This window comes from Cnephaeus nilssonii (assembly GCF_951640355.1).
Source record: "Cnephaeus nilssonii genome assembly, chromosome: 10".
NCBI classification, from domain to species: Eukaryota; Metazoa; Chordata; class Mammalia; order Chiroptera; family Vespertilionidae; genus Cnephaeus; species Cnephaeus nilssonii.
In genome coordinates, this window is record NC_137081.1 from 69555088 (window position 1) to 69578739 (window position 23652).

The 23652-nt window shown below is 35.4% G+C and overlaps 1 protein-coding gene across 1 annotated transcript in view; it reads right to left on the bottom strand.

Annotated features, from left to right (window-relative positions):
• KYNU (kynureninase) overlaps positions 1-23189 on the bottom strand; it is a 113130-nt gene extending 89941 nt beyond the window's left edge. The window contains exons 1-2 of the mRNA XM_079781812.1: positions 23064-23189; positions 16106-16287 (exon numbers count right to left, since the gene is read on the bottom strand). Coding sequence (XP_079637938.1) covers positions 16106-16274 — 169 coding nt within the window. The 5' untranslated portion in view covers positions 16275-16287; positions 23064-23189. The remainder of the gene's footprint in view (positions 1-16105; positions 16288-23063) is intronic.
• Positions 23190-23652: the final 463 nt, after the last annotated feature.

The window sequence follows — 23652 nt, forward strand, 5'->3', positions numbered from 1 at the left end:
TACATATATAGGCAAAGATTGTTCTCTATATCTACTTATTCAAATAAATCAGAACTTTAGTGATTTGTCTGTATTATAAATCTCCCTTGACTGCAACAAATGCAGTTTCACTAGCAAACTAATCCATGTGCTTAAACTATAGCCTAGAAATGCACAAGTTTGTAATTGTGTTCTACTAAATTTTTTTCTTAATTCTATGGGGAAAAACGGTACCTTCTGGCTAATATTTCATTTGCATCATTTGGCAATATATTTGTCTTTATTTTAGAATACCTAATTAAACCTCTCCAGACTTCTTAAGGCATATCATCTATTTCATCCTGATCACGTTTATAGATATTATGCCTCTCTTTCACAGTCACCTCTTAAGCCTGACCCAGTGAAAAAGCTGTAAATATTGTTCACACATTTAAATTGGATTCATTAGCAGTTCTTTGTTGACCTAGAGAACAAATATTGAAAGAATTTATTTATAATTCAAGGGTTTAAATTGGTGTATCATGGGTCAAATTTCAACTAAGCACTCAAATAAGTACATAATCAAGACAGAACATGTCCTGTGTGTGTCAGCCCCATGAGTGATCAAAGCTGAGGAGGCAATAACTCAGATTTCTCTGTCCCCATTGTATGATTTTTGTTCTTTCATTGTTGATGCTTTTACAGACAAATAGGTAGTGGGCTGCTTTTATTTAGAAAGTCATTTTTAAAGTGTGCTAAATGTGAAAGAAAAACATAATTATAAACCAAATCATCTTGCCTCATGCCAACCCAAAATATGTTTTATTGTGTATTAGCCTTATCTTTCTCACACCTCTGCTCTTCAAACAAATTTTACTTACGACTCATTCATCCACATATGTGATATCTCCTGCAAGTCCCACACTTGTAGATATTACAGATTGTTTTCTCTCTCTCTCTCTCTCTCTCTCTCTCTCTCTCTCTCTCTCTCTCTTTTTCTCTCTCTCCCTCTCTCATAGCACTGCCAGAATGGCTTGAGAAAATAAAGTTAGCCATGTAGCAAAATGAGGATAGTTGGCACCTGAGGTTGGGAAGAACAACCTTCCGCCATAATATAGACCTACTGTACAACCACACCTCTCTCCCCCTCTCCCATCAGTAACTGTAAGAAACAAAAGCTATGATAGCTTGATAAGGGAGGAGATATAGAAATCAAGTGATAGCAATAATCTTTGAGGGTGTTGACATAGCTGCTGTTCAAAGAATCCATCATACATGTAAATATTATGTTTATAATTATATGAATCAAAGTTATCTCCCTTTCCCCCTTCTCTCCCTTCTACTCCTTACTCTTTGTCGCAACTCAGCAACTCTTTCTATATACTATATACAAGGGGGTAGGAAACTAAGTTGAACATCGCATTCCCAAATTGTGATCAGCTTCCCAAGCTTCCAATTAATGGATTCTTTATGTGTTCCCTGAGTCAGGGGGTTGTTCTTCGTTTGTGCCAACAGGAGCCCGTTGGTTGGGATACCAATTATCTGCTAGACCACGACTCATTGCTTCCCATCCTCAAGACTGTCATGTCAGTTGTTACTGACTGTCACGTCAATCATTACTGATCATCATCTGCTGCTCTTTTATAGCTAGAATCCAAGTCTAGAGTCTTCTGGAAAACACCCATGACAATTTGACCTCTAGATGAGAACATACTCCTTACTGTTTCAGTGCCAGGGCTTGGTTGTTACAGAACTAAACACCTTGTGGGTTTTGTTGGATGGCTTATTCACTGTGTGCTCATGGCCTTGGGAGAGTTCCCTTTACAAAAACATTCACTGCATTTATTCTTTGTTCCAAAGTCAAGTCTGGACTGACATCAACCAGTCATTCTTGTTCTTTAGGATATTTTCTATCTGTTGACAAATTTTTAACATATTGAAGATTTGATATTCTCCCAAAATATATACAGTGGAACCTTGTTTCTCCAACTTAATGTGTTCCAAAAGGCTGTTTGAAATTGAATCATTTTTTTCCCATTAGAAATAATGTAAATTGAATTAATCCATTCTAGACCCCCAAATGATTCCCTGGTTCAACCTTTCTTAGATACAGTACATGTCTATTGTACTGTTTAACCTATAAATAAACACTTTAAAAGCAAAAAGGGCATGAAATGTAAATGAAAATTTAACAAAAAGGAAAGGAAATGTACAGTAAAAACTGAAAATTTTACAATAATTATAAGCAGCAACAATAGCAAAAAAGCCACAAAAAAAATATTCACAGCACAATATCCTGAGATTTAATAGTGGTAAACTGACTCACATTTGCGCATTCTCTTCTTTTTTTGTCACCTGAGAAGTGCGTGACTCATCATACAGGTATCAGCATGAAAGGGTTGTTAGGTTGTGAAGTGAATTGTTCCAGATGGAAGACGTTCGAGAAACAAAAGTTCCACTGTATTTTATAAATTATGACTCAATATTTCTTTTCTTTGAAGTAGGAGTTGACAATTTGGACATGAGTTCTTGTAATTTCTCAATAATCCTTTTTTGTTTTCTCGCCCACTTTAAAGGCCTCTTCACAAAGGACATGACGCTTACTGCAAACTCTCCCTTTAAAAAGTAAATCTCTGCTGGATTAACACGTCATTTTGATGGGTTAAGTCTTAAGATTGACTAACTCTTCTTTTAATGCCTTTACTTATTTTACTTGTGAAGATCTTCCTCCTTTGGCTTTATGTCCATCTCATGTTTGGGATGAAGTAAATAAGGGTTTCATTTCTTTCCTCTTAATCCATCTTAATCCTGTCCAGATCCCCTGGTACTCTAAAAAATTGTGATCTGGGATTTTGTGTTTGTTTTATTGATTTTTAGAGACAGAGAAGAAGGGGTGAAAGAGGAAAAAAAACACAGCAATTTGTCGTTCCACTTACTTATGCATTCATTGGTTGATGCTTGTATGTGCCCTGTCTGGAGATCGAACCTACAACCTTGGTGTATCGAGATGACACTCTTACAAGCTGACCTACCCAGCCAGGGCTTGATTTTGTGTTTAAGTCAGATCATTTGCTACATTTGCTCTATTAGACCCAATAGGCACAATACCCAAGTAATGATCTTCAAGGTAGGGCAAACTAAGCCTTTTCTGTCAAGAACCAGAAAGCAAACATTTTAGGCTTTGTGGAACATACAGTTCCTGCTGCAAGGACTTGTTTCTGTCACTGTAGCATAAAAACAGCCATAGGAAAATATGTAAATAAATAAATGTGGATGTGTTCTCATTAAACTTTATTATTTAAAAAAAAATGTTTGCTGACCCTTGTCCTAAGGTCATTCTCCAAAATCTGGCACAGATTGGACATGCTGCAAGAGTTCATGAATTTCCTACGTCAGTCAAGTCTCTATCTTCTTTCCATCCTCCTTGATCTGGGCATAGTTTCCTGTTATTCACCATCTGTATTAGTTTGCTAGGTGTTTTGTAACAAAGTTCAATGAACTGGGTTATTAACCAACAGAAATTTATTATCACACCATTCTGGAGGCTGTAAGTCCAAAATCAAGGTGTTGGAGGATTTGTTCTCTCTGAAGGCTGTGAGGGAAGGATCTGTTATAGGCTGCTCTGCTTGACTTCTAAATGGCTGTCTTCATGTTCACCAATGTTCTCCCTGCATTCTCCCTGTCTATCTCCAAAATTTCCCCCTTTTATAAGTCATACTGGGTTAGAGCCACCCTCATAGCCTCATTTTAACCTGATATATCTATAAAGACTCCATCTCCTATGAGGTCACATTCTGTGGTTCTAGGGGCTAGGACTTCAAAACAAAATTTTTAGGGAACTCAGTTCAACCAATAACACTCCTTAAATGTTTATTTGACCTCAAAAGGTCTAAGAACTCTAAGAACTCAAGAGTGTTAGCTTTCCATAAATAGGCCTCACCTCAATTCGGCCTTAAGTCAATAGTCTTAGAGGCATCTGGCTAGAGGCCTCATCTCTTGACAAAGGTTACAATGTGATTTCTATAGAAGTTCAAGATCCTGGAAATTAATTTGATTGCTTCTGAGTAATATTTTACCTGCATTAAAAATGTCCATCACTCTAAACTTTATTTGCTTATTCTCTTAGTTTATTTATATGTTCCAATTTTAACCCAGGAACCAGTTTCATTTATGCAAGATTAAAACAGGAACTATAAATTAACTAAAAAGTTTTTTTTTTTGTTTTTACAAATTAAAGAGAAAATATAGAAGTAAGCCAATGGTTTGACAAAAAGTAAAGGTGAGTTCTAAAGATATTTAAACTGACTTGTCTGCATAAATATTTTTAAAAATTAATTTGTTACTAAAAGTATCTCAAATTTGAATGATTTTATTATCAGATGCCAGTGTGTATCTTTAATATATATGTCATCGGGGGTAAATGTATACATATAAACCAACATTGAATGGGACTGTCAGTGTGAAATAAGTATAAACACTTCCTATCAGAATTGCAGAAATGTAATTCATTCCATATAATTAATGTTTATTGTTGTAATATTATTAGTTAGAGATTTTTTATTAGACTAAAAGACTAGCTTGCTAACATATTTTGATCTATTTTTTAAGTAAATGTTTCTCTTTTAAAAAATTAGTTTAGATTGATATATTTTTTTGAATTTAGGAATTTCACTTTCTGCTTGCTACACACTTCAAAAGTCTAAGATACAACGATATAAAGAAGCAAAACTGATTTACTGCCTAGATCTATGATGTAAGGAAGAGTTGATTTCTCAAAAGTTACCTTGGTAAGCATTATTCTGGGATTGGTTACTGTGACAGCTAGATTTTCATATTTTTTGCTTAAAAATGTAGGGGAACCTCAGTGGATAGAGCTTTGCTCTGCAGACTGAAGGGTCCCAGGTTCGATTTTGGTCAAGGGCACAAGCCTGGGTTGCGGGTTCAATCCCAGTAGGGGGCATGCAGGAGGCAGCCAATCAATGATTCTGTCATCATTGATGTTTCTATTTCTCTCTCCCTGTCCCTTCCTCTCTGAAATCAATAAAAACATATTTTTTAAAAAATGTAGGAGAATTTATATAAGAGATCTTTTCCTCCATATGTATATGAAAAGATGAAAGCCCATTCTTTCAAAGGCCATGTGACAAGAAGATTTAGGTGTTCCATTAGAGTGTTCTTTGATTAGAAATCCTAGGCCAAAATTCCAACATATTATGACTGCTCATTTGAGAAATCTAAGGATTTCACTCTCAAATTTAACAAGGAAAAAAGAAGAAACATGAAAAGAAAGGAAAAGAAAAGGCCCTTGTTAAAGATATTGCAGTGTTTTTACAGATTGGTGAACATGAAATTGTTGCTGATTGTATTGCAATTAGTAATGGGAAGCATAAAGATTCAAGCTGTGTTTGTTTCATTTGTATTTTGATTATTTGGAGCCTTGGTAATATCAAGAAGATTATAAGCCCCTAATATGAATTTGTTGGATAAGAGCTAATTGTAAAATTGTTACAATCTAAATGCTTGTGATACCAATGTGATTGGGTCTTGGTTGTTGTTGTCAATACAGAATTGAATTTGGTAATTTGGAATACTAATGAACTAGGATTGATGTTTATGTCCATTAACCTCTGAGACCATATTCCTCTGAAAAAGTAGGTCAAGATTTTATCGGTAGACAAATAATGTCCAGAAGCAAACCACTGGTCCCAGAACTTATCACTTTTATTAAATGACACATAGAGTACTGCATCTCACAATTCCTAAGGACCAATTCTGAGTTTGGTAATTAGAATGAAAAACTAGCTTACTAACATATTCTTCTTTTTTGAAAAAATATTTTAAAATAAGTTTTTTCTTTTTTAGTATAATTTCAATTTAATAGTTTTTTCTCTTTAAGTACAAAACCCTATTTTTTGTCTTTTATATTTCAGAGAAGTCTAAGACATACTTGACCTGGAGGAGCACACTCCATTCTGATACACTAAATGTAACTAAAATTCATCGAGTAGCACTTGAGAATCTGCGAAGTCTGAAATACAAATGTCAATAGGCTTATCAAGGGGAGAAGACCAAAATCTGAAGTGCCACCAGAATTTGGCATTGAATTTTTAATTTTGTTTCTACCTCTGAGAAATTGCTCCTGTCTTGGTTTCAAAGACATCCTGAAACCCCAAATTATATAGTGTATGGACTGTAAGAGCTCCAAGAGAAGCTTAGTATTCCCACATCTGGCCCTTAGAAAATTACTAAGGGCCAGATAAAGAGAGGTGAGTAAATTACTCTAGTTGTTTTTTGTTTTTTTTTTCCTATCATTTTTTTTCTGTGATTTTCCATGGTAATCACCAGTCACTCCTGTGACAGTGGTGGCAGTTACAACAGCAGCAGCTGCACATAAACCCAAACCACTGAGAAAGAAAGCATTTCTCTCTAACCAGAGGAAGGATAGTTCTAAGAATGTAGGATGACTCTGGTTGCTTTTGTTCTCTGCCCTCGTGCCTTACCAGAAGCAAGCATAGTCACAAGAAGTGCATAACAAAATGTGTAAATTATATTTGAGTTTTCTGACCAGAGGAAAATGAGAGTGGGCCTCTGGGGACAGGAAAGTTTTAGGCAAAGAGGGAGCTTAAGGAAATGATCATATAAAGTTGTACATAAACTCCTGAGCTCACCCTGAACTATACTTGAATGTATCTAACCCTAAACATTGTAAAAAAAACATTGAGAATTGATCCCAGATTTCAAATTGGTGACTAAGTGGTCTATGTGCAGGACAAATCCTTGCAGACTAAACTTATCCGGGTAGACTGGGTGCTAAAATAAACCAAAGGAAATGAAAAATATCAACATTCACCATAGGATGCAATAAAACACAAAGTCTCATAAGATAATATTCAAAATATATAGATAAAATTCAAAATTATTCAACATAAGAACTAGATCAATCTCAACATCTCTGACAAGAAAAGAATCAATAAACATCAACCCAAAAATAACACAGCTATTGGCATTATCAGACAAAGATTTTAAGGTAGCTATTATAATCCTAATGTATGAGGGAAGTTACTATTTAAATGAATGAAAAGATAGAAAGTTTCCACAGAGAAGTAAAATATTTTAAAAGGAAACAAATTGAAACTTTATAACTTAAAAACATATGATATATAATTGTTTTAGTAATTCCAAGAAGGACTAAAGAGCAGAATGGAAATGGCAGAGAAAAGAATCAATGACCTTGTAGACATAACAATAGCAGTTATCCAATCTCTGCATCAGAGGTTAAAAAAAAGAGAGAGAGAGATTGTAAGAAAATGAACATTGCAGTTATGCCAATATAAAAAAGCATAACATTTGTATCTCTGAAATACTAGAAGGAAAAATGAAAGAGTGGGGTGCAATAGGGTTTTAAGAAATAATGGTTTAAAACTCCTCAAATTTGTCAAAAGATTTAAACTTACACATTCAAAAATCTCAGTGAACTCCAAGTATGATAAACTCAAATAAATGCATGCCAGACACATTGCAAACAAACATCTGATAATTAAAGATCAAAAAAAGTATTTCTTAAAGCAACCAGAGAAAATAGCTATGGTCGAATAGGAACCAAAAATTCTAATGACTATACATTTATTTTGTTTTTTAATTCTCACTTGAGGATATGTTTTATTGATGATTTTTTTTTTTTTTTTTAGAGAGAGAAATCTCAATGTGACAGAGAAACATCGATCAGTTGCCTCCCTTACATGCCCCGACCAGGGATCGAACCTACATCCTGGGTATGGGCCCTAATCAGGAACCAGACCCACAAGCTTTTGGTGCATGGACGATGTTTCAAGCAACTGAGCTACCTGGCCAGGGCAATGGCTACACATTTCTTATCAAATATTCTGGAGGCCAGAAAGCAATGAAATAAAAATTTTAAAACACATTTGGAAGAACATAATTATCAGTAAAGAGTTTTAAGTTGAGCAAAAATATTCTTCAGGGATGAAGGTATAATAAAAAAACATTCTCAGACAAAGAAAAACTAAGAAAATTTAAGTCAGTAAATCTGTCTTAAAAATAATAATGAAGGAAATTCTTTAGGATGAAGAGAAAAAATACTAGAGAAAAATTTGGACTTTAGGAATGAAGGGAGAACAACAGAAATCACAAATACCTAGATAAGCATAATAGATTCTTTCTATAATATTTTAAAATATGTACAATACCCAGTTTTAAATTTTGAAAGAAAAAAATGAACCTTATCTGATTGGGTTTTTAGTGTCTGTAGTATAACGACTACAACATAAAGAAAGATAAGAGGACCAAGTATATAATTATATTGTGGTAAAGTTTTTACAACCTACTTGAAGTGATAAAATAATGCTTATAACTTGACTAAAAATTTCATTTATAATTAATGTATACTATGATCAACATATTACATTATATATTATATATTAATTTATAAAGCAACCATTAAAACAAACCAAAAAATAACTATAAAGATATATTTCAAAATTTGATATATAACTTAATGCTATACCAAAAAATCCCCCAAAACAAAGCATCATTTTTATAAAGGCAAGAAAGGGGAAAATAAAAGTTTTAAAAAATGACAAACTAAAAACAAATAATTAAGTGATAGATCTACATCTAAACATATCAATAATCACATTAAACACAAATGGTCTAAATGCAGCAATTAAAAGTCAATTATTGCCAAGATAAATTAAGTGACCAAACTATGTTGTGTCTATACGCATTCTGAGTACTTTATTCTAATGATATAGATAGAAAAAACATAAAAGGTAGAAAAAGACATGCCATGCAAACACTCACCAAAATGAAACTTGATCAGTATATTGATATCAGACAAAGTAAACTGCAGAGCAAGCAAACTACCAGAGATAAAGTAGGGTATTGCATGATAATAAATGTATTGATTCAACGAGAAGATATAACAATACCAAATGTGAGTGCATCCAACAACACAGTCCCAACACATACAAAGCAAAAACTGAGGAAAAACGAAAAGGAGAAATGGAAAAGTCTATACAATTACTGTTGAACATTTCAATGAATGCCCATCTCTCAATAATTATCATAGTAAGTAAATATAAAATCAGTAAGTATATAGAACTGAAAAAAAAATCAAGCAAATGAATGTAATTTATGTTTATTGAACATTCCAGCAAACAACGGAGTAAACCTTCTTTTAAATGTACATAAACTATTTATCAAGACAGACCATTGTATGGGTCAAAAAAAAACCTGAGCAAATTTAAAAAACTGAATCCATACAGTGAATGTTCTGTAACCATAATAGAAATAAACAAGTGATAAATAATAAAAAAACCCTAAAAATAACACAAATATTTCTAAATAAAACATGGATCAAAGAAACCTTTGAAACTTAAGTTTGGGTGAAAAGTTCTTTGATAAAAAGCACAATCCATAAAAGAAAAAAATACAACAATATATTAGGTATCCTCAAAATTAAAAACCTCTGGTCTCTGTGAAAGATTCTATTATGAGAATTGAAAGATAAGCTCTGGACTTGGAGAAAGTATTTTCGTATCACTTATTCAACAAATGATTTCTGTACTGACTATATAAAGGACTCTGAAAAATCACCATTTTAAAAATGGTTAAAATATTTGAGCAGGGACTTAAAAAAAATCTTCATTGTATTTTCTTTACTTCTCTAGTTATAGGACATCCATTCAGCCAGATTGTAGGCAGTTCTGAATGATGGTGTTCTGTATTTTAGTTGTAATTTGCATGTGGTTGTGGGAGGCGGTGAGTACCCGTGTTTACCTACGCCACCATCTTGGTTCTCCCAGAGCTACATTTTTAAAAAAGAAAATATGTGGATAGTTCACAATCTCATACAACCATTAATGCTAAATTTCATTAGCTATTAGGAAATGCATATAATATCTCAAATGAGATATTACTATACACATTAGAATAAGTTAAAAAAAGAACAAAAATATGACAATACCAATTGCTAGTAATAATGGGGAACAATAGGCACTCACATATTGCTGATAGCAATGCAAAATGTTTCAACTACTCTGGAAAACAGATGGACAGCTCTTTCTACTGTTAAAAATTCATTTGTAGTATGATCCCACAATCTATTTACAGCATGCTAGACCAGGGGTTGACAAGTTATGGTTTGTATGCCAAATCTAGTCCTGGTTAGTTTCTGTATAGTCTACAAGCTAATAATAAAAAAAAAACATATTTAATTGAAAGAAGGAGGGGGGAGAAAAAAAGACGGGAAAGTGAATATGTTGTCTGCCAAGAGTAAAATATTTACTATCTTACATTTCACATGCACAAAATAAGTTTGATAAAAACTTTACGTTCACACAAGCATTGTATATGATTGTGTATAGCAATTACTCATCAACACCAAAACTGGACACAACTCAAATGTCCTTTTTAAAATCAAATCAAACCAGTTCAACCATCTTAATTTAGCTTATAGTCAATCCCTGTGAAGAAAAAACGGTCACTGCCTTTATAAGCTGCTTTGTAGCAATATGCCCCTGATTCTCATGCCATGTTTTGGTTTGAGTGCTCTTGGTTTGCAAACTGTCTTCTTGGTGTGCGCACAACAAATTGTTACTAACTAATGCTTCAGTGATTCCTTGGTTTTACTGCCGAAACCGGTTTGGCTCAGTAGATAGAGCATCGGCCTGCAGACTGAAGGGTCCCAGGTTCGATTCCGGTCAAGGGCATGTACCTTGGTTGCGGGCACAGCCCCATTGCGGGGTGTGCCGGAGGCAGCTGATCGATGTTTCTCTCTCATCAATGTTTCTAGCTCTCTATCCCTCTCTCTTCCTCTCTGTAGAAAATCAATAAAGTACATTAAAAAAAAAAGTTGAACATTGGTTTTACTTAGGCTATTTCTGAACCTTTGATATTCATAGCTCAGCGCCAGAAATGGGATCCAAAGAAGACAAACCCCCACAACCCTGAGGTAGTGAGAAAAGCAGGTCCTGCTACCCACAGAGTCCTCTGTACTCACTCACAGCTGTCTCACAGACCATGAACTTGTGGGGTAAGTCTCTGTTACATCTGAGCTGTGCTCTCTTTAACATTCTGCGTTCTCCAACTTTATTATGCACACTTACTTTCTATTTCTGTTTGTTCGTTCTGTTTTGTTTCTTTGTTAAAGCTTCATGGTAAGTCATCCATCTTTTTCAAAAAGGGGAAAACACATGATTCTTGGTATTTTGAAACAGCTGTTGGAAAACCTAGTTAACACATTGCGTACCAGTCGTTTGATTGCTAGCTTTACCCAGTGGCCAGATAAGTTTGTATTGAACGACTATAAAAAAACGTTTTACAAAGTATCATACTTTAAAAAGATATTAGTTTGTAACAACATGTAATAAAGGACTTCAAAATGCAATGGGTATTTAATTTTAGGGCCTGCCTTTAACATTTATGTAAAACACTGTGTGATATGAAAACACGAGAATGCTCGTGATCCGCCCGCAATGTGTTAAGATGTTTTAGGGACTCCAAAGACAAGATAGGTTTCATTTCTTTGTCCAGGATCCTGCTCCTTTCTGAAAAATGGGGCCTCTCTTAGATAGTTTGAAATGGTCATCAGCATTCTGGGAAAAAATTATTTTAGATAAGTCCACCTTAAGGGGCTTCCTTAAAAAGAGAGGATCTCATACTTCTTGGAGACAATATGATGCATTCTTTGCTTGGTATAAAGAAGCTTCTAAAAGACAAAATGACTCCCAAAATAGCTTTAAGCATGCAAATAAAAATCTTTAGTAAAAGATTTTGGCCATTTGAGCAGATAACCTTAACTTAGTCCATCTGACAGAAACATAATTTGGATCCAACTATTCTTTTGAGTTTTGTACGTGAAATATAGCTAATTTTTTTAATTATAAGATTCATGTCTGTGTCTATCTGTATGCTTGCATGTGTCTATGTATGTATGTTATAGATACATGATATTTTTCTACCTCTGGATGGTATTATCAAAATTAATTTGTAAAGATAGCTATTCAATTATTTTTTAAGCCAACCAAGAGCTCTATACACTAAGTATAGACTTGGAAATATACACTGAGTGGCCAGATTATTATGATCTCTGAACGCATAATAATCTGGCCACTCAGTATACATATATATATATATATATATATATATATATATATATATATATTAAAGGCCCGTTGCATGAATTCGTGCCTGGGTGGGGTCCATCCTGGCCAGGGGGAGGGGACATGGGTGGTTGGCCGGCCTGCCTGCTGGTCGAACTCCTGGTCGAGGGGACAATTTGCATATTAGCCTTTTATTATATAGGATTATTATATAGGATATACACTGAGTGGCCAGATTATTATGCGTTCAGAGATAATAATCTGGCCACTCAGTGTAGAATCTCTTTCTTTGTTTTGGCTGTGGTCTTCAGAACAATGCTGAACATGAGCGCAACACAAGCTGAGTAAAAATATTGTTTACCTTTTCTCTAATAACAACTCAGAAACCCTTCAGGAATAGAGGAAAAACTTACTTATTTTGGTAAAACTTTCTGTTAGAAATCTACAGTAAACTTAATATTTAATGGAAAAATATCAGAAAACTACAGGCTATGCCTATAGCCTTCCCTTAGTATTTTTTTAAAGCCTATATTGGGAGTTGTGATTCTTTCACTTGTCCAAAACTTTTTTATTTATGTTCTTTTTTTTTCATTATTCAGAGTTCCTGAAGAACATTTGTTCTTGATATTATGCTAGTCTTTTACAATAATTTGAAATGCAATATCATTTTTAGATGTTCTTAGAAGGTTTTAATAAGCTACTGGTGATGTAGTCTTATCTTGACCAAAAAAAAAAGGAAATTTCAATACCAACTATCCCTGAGTCTGATGCTCTTGTGTAGTACAAACTTGAGTAGCCACCAGTTCATCTTCACCTGTGTCCATGGAGCTCACTCTGCTCAGATGCCATCTCTGCAGTGTTTCCTTCCCAGACTACCCTGGTAAAATAACACTTCCCCCACCCTCCCAGCTGCCCTCAAAACACTTAGGGCACTCCTGAGAGGAGAGTGTATATTACTTACTGTTTGTAAGGGTGTTTATTATCTGTCTCCTCATACCTCAACAAAACTTCAGGTATGTGATAACCATGTTCTTTAGTTCACAGATAAACTGTCCTGAAAATAGTTGCATGAACAGAGAAGTGCCTACAAAGGTGTTGAAAGGATGAACCCTCAGAGAATAATAATTACCTAGAGTGAGAGTAAGAATTAATTGATCCAACTGTCTATGACACCATCCTTAGTGATCTAGAATAGACTCCCGTCAAAGCCTCTGATTTAGTAATTAAGGGGTGGACCCCAAAACTTGCAAGTTCTAGTAAATTCTCTGGTGATCCTCAGGCAGCTGGTCAGGAGGCTACATGCTTTGACAATGCCTAATTTATAGAAACTCTGGGGGTAGTGAAGCAAATTTTTGTGTCATTCAAAAGTGTACTTTTTAAATAACAAATAAATTGTTTAAATTTTTTCTCAATTATTCATTTAAGTTTTAATTTAATACTTCAACTTTTATTTTCAAATAAAAATATTATGTCTTATAGCAATAAGGATGCAAGGACTTGGTTATCCTTATTGGAATAGTGGTTCTCTTTTCTGTATAGAAGTCACTCTGTACAGTTGGGGACTGGAAGGCAGAAGGTTGACATCTAAGAAGGTAAACGTTTTTCTTGGAACAAAGCTAATTATCAGTCGCCATCAGACTGTTATTGTGGCTAGAATTCCAGAAATGGTGTATATAAGTTCATTTTCTATTTATTCTTTGTGTATTATATCACTTTGGTTAATAGCTGGTTCTAAAAATAATGGTTAAAATTTCAAAAGCTTCATTTTTTAAATGTAATTCTTCAAAGTAGGATGGCTATAAAGTATGTAAACACCATATTTTCCTGAGAATGCGTCTGAATGCCAAGAATTGGGGTCAGTAATGACAGCAACACCATGGCAATTAAGGTCCATTCTGCAGGTTTGAATATAATATTTCTATTTGTTAATCTGAAAGTTTGGACAAGATTTTTAAGTTGTGTGCAAATATCTCTTAATGCAATCTGAAGAGGCCCCAAAAGTCCAAGCAATACTTACTCAATTTTTCAAGTACAATGTGTTTCCTAATCTGTTTCTGAGACCTTGAATCTATCATTTATAGGTGGGATCACGCTCTGCTGAGTCTTGTGATTTGGTGGTTTCTTCTATTAAAACATCATCCCCAGCCCAACCGGCATCGACCTATGAACCAGGAGGTCACGGTTCAATTCCTGGTCAGGGCACATGCTCAGGTTGTGGGCTCGTGATCTTCATTGTGGGGCATGCAGGAGGCAGCTGATCAATGATTCTTTCTCATCCCTGATGTTTCCCTCTTTCTCTCTCTCTCTCCCTCTCTGAAATCAACATGAGGATGTAAATTGTGTTAGTTAATAAGTGTTAGGTTTAGTAACAGAAAAAGCAAAAAAAAAAAAAAATCCAAAATATCATTTTAACTTTCTGTGTACCCCTTTTTTTCAACAGCTTTTTATTCCTGAAAATTCAGGGTTGAGTCTTACCTCAAATCCTTATGCTATTGTATAGAATAAAGGCCTCTTAAGAAAAGAAAGTCAAAGACACCCACCCCCTACTGCATCACCTCTAGTGTCCAGGAAGTAGTCACTGCTCATAAGTGTGTGACTAGATGTGGCCCTTATTTAGCATCATTCTCCCAGACAACTCAGCCCAACCTGAAGGCACAATGAGCCACTTTCTCTCCTCAGTGCTTCTGCCATGCTCTTCCTTCTCTCTGTAATACCACCATCCACCTTACTGGAAAGGTTTTGTTACTACTTCTGTTTGCTTATTTTGTTGTGTCTGTTTTTCTTGTCACTCATGAAAATGCGTAAAATAAATTGTATTTAATTGTGAGGAAATTACAATTTTCAGTAAATGTCATAAAGTTCTAGAGCACTGATTGCTGTTAAATATAAGGCTTTCTCTTATTTCATCCTCCCATAATTCTACAGGGTGCCATCCTGTGTTACCTAATAACAAAGAAGCCTGTAAAGACAGCTATGTGACTCAATCTCACCCTAAAATCATATTAGCTGATTCTCTTTGGTTAGGAATATCCAAAATTGCACCTGCCTCACTTAATCTCAAGAAGAAAGGAAATTAGACTCTACTGTAAAGTATGTGAAACCAATTTTGGTGGATTAATTCCATTCAACCTAGTAGCCTTTTTCATAGAAGTAAAATGGAGCAAAGCCAAATACAAAAAGTTGCTTTATATTTTGATACCTGTGCTACCTAGTTGCTATTTAATATATAAGAGGAAAGGAGAGGAGAGAGAGATAGAAACATCAGTGATGAGAGAGAATTATTGATGAACTGCCTCTTGCAGGCCTTCTACTGGGAACTGAACCTGCAACCCAGGCTTATGCATGGGAATCTAACTTTTACTTCCTGATTCATAGGTCAACACTTAAGCACTGAGCCACACTGGGTGGGTTATGCTTTGTTGTGTGTTTTCTTTTATTTACTTGTTTGTTTTTTGTTTTTAACAGAACATCTCCTTAACCAAGGACAGAGTCAGTTTACTCCATTATTTTTAATTTTTAATTTCTTGATCATTGATTTTTGTTTTGTTTTGTCTTGTTTGGTAAGTCTTATTCACACATAAAATCCATCCTAATATACCATATCCCAAAATGACATTTTCTCTAAGGCAAGTATCATGCTATAAACAAGGTGTTATAAAATCAAAGATATTGTAATAATATACTGAAAAGGAATTGTTTTACACTCAAAGTGCTTAGAGAACAAGTAAATGCATCTGCCTATAATTTCCATTCAGTCAATCTATTGTTCAGAGAAGTAGATGACAGTAAAACCACCCTGTAAGTATTTTGTTCAGAAGACGAGAGGAAACATAAGGAATCTGAAGATAGGGTAGGCTGACAAGTTGATTTAGTAGCACTGGGAACCTGCTGTTTTTCAGACAATTGCAATGGCTCTATTATATAATGGGACAATGATTTTCAAAGAATTATGGTAAACACGCGCAATAATAAAAATAGATTAATAAATTGATTAAGGAAAATAAAACTTTTTCTAATATTCTCACTTGGAGGGAGATCCTGCATTTTGGGAATATAAAAATATTCCCTGAAGTGCCTCAGCTTATCTTCCTCATCAAGACGGAGGGCAACCCTCTCATCTGTAGGGAGACATCGAAGTTCAGATGCCATGCGTTGCACTGTGTCAGCTGGTAACTCAAGAGGTAAAGGCTCCATTACAAGTTGTTCTCTAAAAATGAAAACAGAAATGAAAAATAATAAAGCCGCCATAATTTTCTGCAGAAAATTAGCCCTTAGAGTAAAACACCTTACGTTTTTAACTAAGAGTCCCATCTTCCCAACCTCAGAAATAATATTGTTACCCAAGCAGCATTAAATTCTGTGCCTGAGTGATTCTCATGTATCAAACCAAAAGAATAATAGTCCCTTAGGGATGTTGTAAGTTTGAATTAGGCAATGATACTCTCAATAAACGCTCACTCTTTTTATTTTTATTTTCTGGAAAATGAACCAAATTAGTGACTGCCAAACATATATAACTTCACCTTTTCCTCTAGATGCCTTACTAGAAGGTATCAGTTAAAGATGCTTTTGGGAAGGTGTAGGGAAACAGCGCCCCAACTGGCTTCTCCTTCGCCCGATCCCACCTGCACTAGCCCACCCAGTGATTCTTTAATCATAGTTTTAAAACAATGGAGATATATACAATAGAAACTTAACAAATTCTTTACTGTGAATGAAATGATGTTGCTAAAAAAGGTGCTTTACTTTAAATAATATTAGTATTTTTTTAGAATATGAAGACCAAATAGGTCTATTTCCGGCTGATAATGAGAAACATCTCTTTCATGAATATATATATATATATATATATATATATATATATATATATAATCTCAGAACAAAACAGGACTTTGTGGTGTTTCCTGAAACCACATTCTACTCCTTTTAATCATCATTGAACACTCCCCACCATTTTGGAAAGAAAACTTAATCTTTCTGAAGGGGATAAATAACAATGGAGATTTAAATACATATTTAAACTTCACACAAATTTTATGTTTTCTATATTTCTCAAAGTTTTAGTTTTTTGAAATTGAGTAAGAATAGCTTTGAGAAAAAAGTGGTTTTTCCTCAGGCTAGTTTGATTTACCTATGTACACTTTTGCCTGGCTTCACTTCCATATTCCTCCATTCATTTTCTTTTTCAATAAATATTTATTGAGCACCTATCATGTTGCACCACGCATTGGTGGAACAGCAATTTATAAGATAGTATATAAGTAATAACTTGTGGAATTTACATTTTGGGGGGAAGCATGAAAAATAATTAAATTGTATAATATCAGATAGTTTCAAGATCTATGAGTAACTGAATAGAAAGTCACTGGGGTATGGAATAGTTAGTTATTGAGGGCTCAAGTGGACCTCTTTAGGGCAAGGATATAGAGTCACTTCTGAATCATGTTATGGAGAAGAGCTGGACCTGGAGGAAAACAATAGCAAGTGTAAAGGCCCTGAGGTAGAGATGGACTTGGCCTGTTCAACTAATGGACTAAGAGGACTAAGGGGAGGGAGAGTCTATGATGTAAGAGAGACACTGGTAGAAATTAGTCATGAAGAACTTTGAAAGCCAGAAAGTTTAGATATTTTTCTCAGTTTAATGGGAAAACATTGGGATATCTTGAGTAGAAAATGATATGAAGTTATTTTGCATTAAATAAAAATCACTTTTTCTGCTCTCTGGTGAATTATTTAAATGAGAGGTAAATTAAGGCAATTTTAATAGTTCAGGGGATTATAACAGTAGCTTAAATGTGGCGAGGGGAAAGGTAGTGAGAAATATCTGGATTTAATAATATATTTTGGGGACAAAAATCTAGAAAATCTATGGTAAAGACAGGAAAGCAGATAACTTTAAGCTTTGGGAGAAATTCCAAGGGAAGAAACATTTGAGGAGGGAAATGAGAGTTCTATTGAGAACATGTTAAATTTGAGATAAATACTGACCATCCAAGAAATTACCAAGCTGGCTCTTGAATATTTAAGCTCAAGGGAAAATTGGATCATAAGATATTTTTCAACTCATAGAGTGTACTTAAGACCTAAAATTCCTAGGCACCAACCTAAACAAACATATATTAGGCTCTAGAATACCAATTTAATCATCTTTCCTTTACTCTTCACTCTCCTTCCTCTTATCCCAACACACACAGTGTTAGGCAATAAAGAATTACATGTCTGAGTTTATACAATGCCAGCAAAACAAACCTTCTTCCTGTCCTCTAAACTTACATTCTTCTGCTTACTTGACCTCCTCCTTTCTCAGCTGCCAATGGTCCCGGCTGATGAGCCATCCTTTACATTCCCGGATAAGGATACTAAGCTTCACCTGAGCATAGTTTTTAGTTTTGATACCAGTAATGCCTTTCAGTTGCTTGCAGTTCATGCTTCTGAAGAAAAGCCAATGATTTCACCATTGATCTTAATGGTTCTTTCAATATCTGACCATGTAAGTTATTTGTTCTCTTCATAAAATTTTCTCTCTGTGATTTTTCTTATGCCACTCCCTTTCCCCAAAATGTTCCACTTCCCCTTGTACATCTTCAGATCCTAGTCATCCTTCAGTGTTCTAGCTCAAATGTGACTTTTTCTTGAGGTCTGCCATGGTGTCTCAGCTAAAATAGTCTTTCCTCCTCTGAACACCTATAAAACTTATGAGCACACATCTAGTAATAAACAATACATTCTGTCAGGTACTGTATTTATTTAGATACATATGTGGATGGGAAAGATCAAACATGCTTGTCATGCTGACAACTTGATTCTAAATGGGTCTCTACCTATATTTTTCTGATGAAAGAAACTGCTTTCTGGGTAGAGATGACTAATTCTTCCACTTGACATTATCAGTTGCCTGGTCATCATTAATTAGACCTCTCCTGGACACTTGACCCACTAAAGACAATGGTTTTGTCAATGGCCTGTGAATGATTGGCTGTGAAAGCTCTGGCCAAACAATCATGACGGTGTTTAGCCGAGCATGTAATCAAATTCATTCAGGAATGAGCTGTGAGATATAGTTCTTCAGTCAGTTAGAAACAGGAGCAAAATTTAAAAGAATCAGAGAGAGAAGCAATAAAGTGGTAGCGTATAGAAGGAGAATTGTCATGGGTGACTCATTTTTGAGAGTCATACAGAACCACTGATTGTTAAAGCACGAAGTGATTCCAACAGTAAGAACCTATTAAAAAATAGTTGGCGATGCAACAGCTATTGTTCCTGAGAGGGTGACAGGACAAGTCAGTCTGGACACTCATTGAATCCTTCCATGCAACAAAGTACGTGGAAGGCCTGGGAGGCTGCCTGCCTTACTGTTCTGAAAACCCCATGAACTGTTTTTCTGCCTTCGATCAAGTGTGTCTTACTATAAACCCATTACTTAGGGCAGCCTGATTTAGTTGCTGGTCTACCTACTGAACTGTATTCTACTGCGGAAGTGGGGGGGCGGGGAGAGGGGCTAAATCTTATCTTTATAGTCACCCCATTGTTGAGCAGTGCCGTTTAGATAGAATTTTCCTCTAAATTGGCAGTTTAATAAGAATTCACAAAATAGCTGGGTGAATTATTTAATATGACAGATTACATGCTACTAGAGGGTTTCCCTCTCCTATTCCAACTACATGGGAATAGAGAAATACTACCAATGAGACGCGGAAACACTTCAAAGAGAGCTTGTCTTATATTTGGGACTCTCTTGGAATCAGCATTTTGAGGCTTCATTGGGGCTAACTTTAAACTCTAAATGAGGTTCCCAAATTAATATACAGATTATTTTTTTTATCATCATATCCCAGTAAAATTCAACTTTCCTTATTTAAAAAATGTTAATATTTATTCATTTAGACTCTTTATAGTTGTTTTTTTATTCAGTCCTTGTAATAATCCTGAGGGATCGGTATCATTTTCCCCATTTGAGGACTAAACTCTGGAATAAACAGAGTAAAAACAGAAACAGAAACAGAAAGATAATAAAGCTGACTCTGTGGGACCACACTTTGTCTGAGCAGCTGAGTCATCAGCGCTGCCTGCATCATGGCATGTGGGTGGGATATGCAGAGCAAAATTCCTGGCCAAAGACTTGAACCTTTCATTTTATTTTTACATGCCTCTTGCTTCCTAATTTATTATTATTTACTATTTCTTCAGTCCATTTCCTTTATCTCCCTTTATTTCTTGTTTTAGCCTTGTACTCAGTCTACAAAGCATCACAGGATATGAATCCATCTACTCTTTTTTTAAAAAAATATATTTTATTGATTTTTTACAGAGAGGAAGGGAGAGAGATAGAGAGTTAGAAACATCGATGGGAGAGAAACATCCATCAGCTGCCTCCCGCACACCCCCCACTGGGGATGTGCCCGCAACCAAGGTACATGCCCTTGACCGGAATCAAACCCGGGACCTTTCAGTCCGCAGGCTGACATCTACTCTTTTTAAATTATTATTTTATTTATTGATTTTAGAGAGAGAGAGAGAAGAAGGGAGAGAGAGAGAGAGAGATAAAGAGAAACATCAATTTGTTGTTCTACTTACTTATGTATTCACTGGTTGACTCTTGCATGTGCCCTGACCAAGGATCAAACCCACAACCTTTGCATATAGGGATGATGTTTTAATCAACTTAGCTGCACTTCCAGGGTTCCATCAACTCTTTGTAATCAACCTTCCCATTCAGTGCTGTGACACCACAGTGCCCTTATTACAAGGAAGCAATTTATTAACTCACTAGAGGCCTGGTGGACAAAAATCCGTGCACTTGGGGGTCCCTCAGCCTGGCCTGTGCCCTCTCGCAGTCACCTGCCGGCTTAGGCCCACTCCCCAGGGCATTGGGCCTAAGCTGGCGGTCAGACATCCCTCTGGCAGCCCGGGAGCCCTTGGGGGATGTCTACCTGCCAGCTTTGAGGGTTCATTAGCATTGCTAAGGAGGAGGGAGAGGCTCCCGCCACCACCGCTGTGCTTGCAGCTGTCAGCCAGACTTGCAGCTGAGTGGAGCTCCTCCTGTGGGAGCACACTGACCACCAGGGGGCAGCTTCTGCATTGAGCATCTGCCCCCTGGTGGTCAGTGTGCGTATAGCGACAGGTTGTTCCTGGTCATTCTGCTGTTAGGGTCAATTTGCATATTACCCTTTTGTTATATAGAATAATAACTGCTGCTTAATTCTGCATTGAACCCACCAGGTAAGAAAATTAGTGCTTTGCAAACCCATAATTTTATGATTTGTTTAAGTTGACTTTTGAAAATCAATTGACATGCTGTTATTTTGAAATAAATTCAAGTTAAACAGAACTCCAATCTTATGTTTTACATTTTTAGTACTAATTTTATAAAGAAAGTGGAAATATATACAGATGGTCTAGGGCAAGTCACCTAACCTTTTTGTGTTGCAAATGTTATATAAAACTAAGTTAAATATTACTTTCTTCAGAGAATCATGATTAAGATAAAATAAAATTAGTGAAGTACTTTATAAAAAGATAAAATATATTCTTGTAATATATTTCAATATTAATACTTTGTGATATAAATTGCCACTTTACCCTCACCTTAGCTTCTGCAATTTTGTAAATCTTATTTTCACAATTTTATTTAGACAGCTAAAACTTCATAGCTAAAAATTTTATGATCATAACAATTGTTGTTTCTATGCAATTTGAAACTCAGGATCTTCTAGTCACCCATGGGTCTAAAGTTAAAGAGTTAACTAGATGATATGAGTACCCAGTGGTTAATCTTTACAGAATTTCAGGTATCACGCCTGAAATGAACAAATTGCACATATGGGTTCAAAGTTTAGAAACTGCTAAGCAAATTATAAAGTGTGTAGCTTTTCATTGTGAAAGAGGGAAAGAAAATGTTATTTATTCTTAATTCAATTTAATGGGGTTACATTGCTTAATGACATTATATAAGTTTAAGGTGCACAATTCTATAATACATCATCTGTATATCGTACTGTGGGCTCACCACCCCAAGTCACGTCTCTATCACCATGTATTCCTCTTTTACCCTCTCCTGCCTCCCCCAACCCCCATTTTTCTCCTGGTAATGACTATACTGTGGTCTGTCTATGAGGTGTTTGTTTGTGGGTTTTTTGTTGTTGTTTTTTTTTCTTTTAATCTTTATTGTTGAAAGTATTACATACGTTCTCCTGGGGGGAAATGTTATTTAATATATATGCATAGAGCAACAGTCTCTAGCCCTATCACTGTTTGAGAAATGAATGACATCACTCTGTCACAACTGCATTTTTCATATCTAAGATTATATTAATTACATGCTGACCTTCACGTTAATAAGATCAATGCATTTACTCCAATTTACTACTTAAATAACACCCCACCTTTTAAAAAATAAAAGCAGGAAAGAAAAATATACAAACTACAAAACCTTGCTATGTAGAAAAGTGTATCAACTTTCTATTCTTAGGCAAATATTTCATGAAACGAAAGGGGAAGCAGCCTGCTTAAGAAAGACATTTTCACTTCTCTAAATAAATATTTAATGACTAAAGTACCACAAGACAACTACAGAGCTACCAGAAAACAAAGGACTTACAGCTTATTGAATGAATTTTTACCTAATTTTGCCATTTAAACTTAAGTAACTGCAGGAGTCACTTTAATTAATCAAAAGTAATAATCTTTTATGAGTTCAGTGAACTATTGACATGAATTCTTTTTCACTACATTGGTAAAGATCTCTTCATTTGACACAAAATTTTACGAACTGTAAAAATGATCTCTGGAATTTTAAAGGAACATCGATTAGGGAATTCTACTAGTTATATGAATATAATTTAGAGGGGGGGAAAGGAAGAAGAACCTGGCAGAAGCAGCTTCTAAAGCATCATGACAAGGATACTAGCAGAGAAAATATCCCTTTGGAAAAATCACTGAATATATATTTGTGTACAAAGTGTATACCAGTGTCCCAATGCTTACCGGCAATCCGATGGGGTTTGTTCACAGCTCCTGGTGTCCTTTAAAACATACAAACACACACAAAAAACAAAGCTCTTCAAGAGTTCCTTACAGACTTCTAGACCAGACCGCAGGGTGAGAAATTCAAGGCACTTCTGCTCAGACTCCACCTTGTGGGGAATTTGTGAGCTTATTTTTAGTTCCACCCCATTTAAAGCGATTATAAATCTCCAGTCACAGACAAACACGTAAGCAAATGCTGCTTTTGCTTTCTGTTACAAATACTAGGAGCTCTGCCCTGGACTCTTTCACCTAAGCAGCTCTGCCCTTTAGACTCCAGTAAACGCTTCCTCGTTTGTGTGTGAGATGAATCAAGGAGTTTGTCCAGGAGCCAAATCCCAAAATTTGCATCCCTTCCTTGCTTTAGGCTTTGGTAGACTAAGGACTAGAGAAAAGTTCATTCCCAACTCTGCAACTTGGATTGTTGAGGCAGGAACCCACTGTTAAATGCATGGTGAGCTTCCATGTTAAAGGCAGTGTTTGACAGTTAATGGATAAACTTTTTAGTCATCTCACCCATTTATGGATAATAAAAGAACATTATAACCTG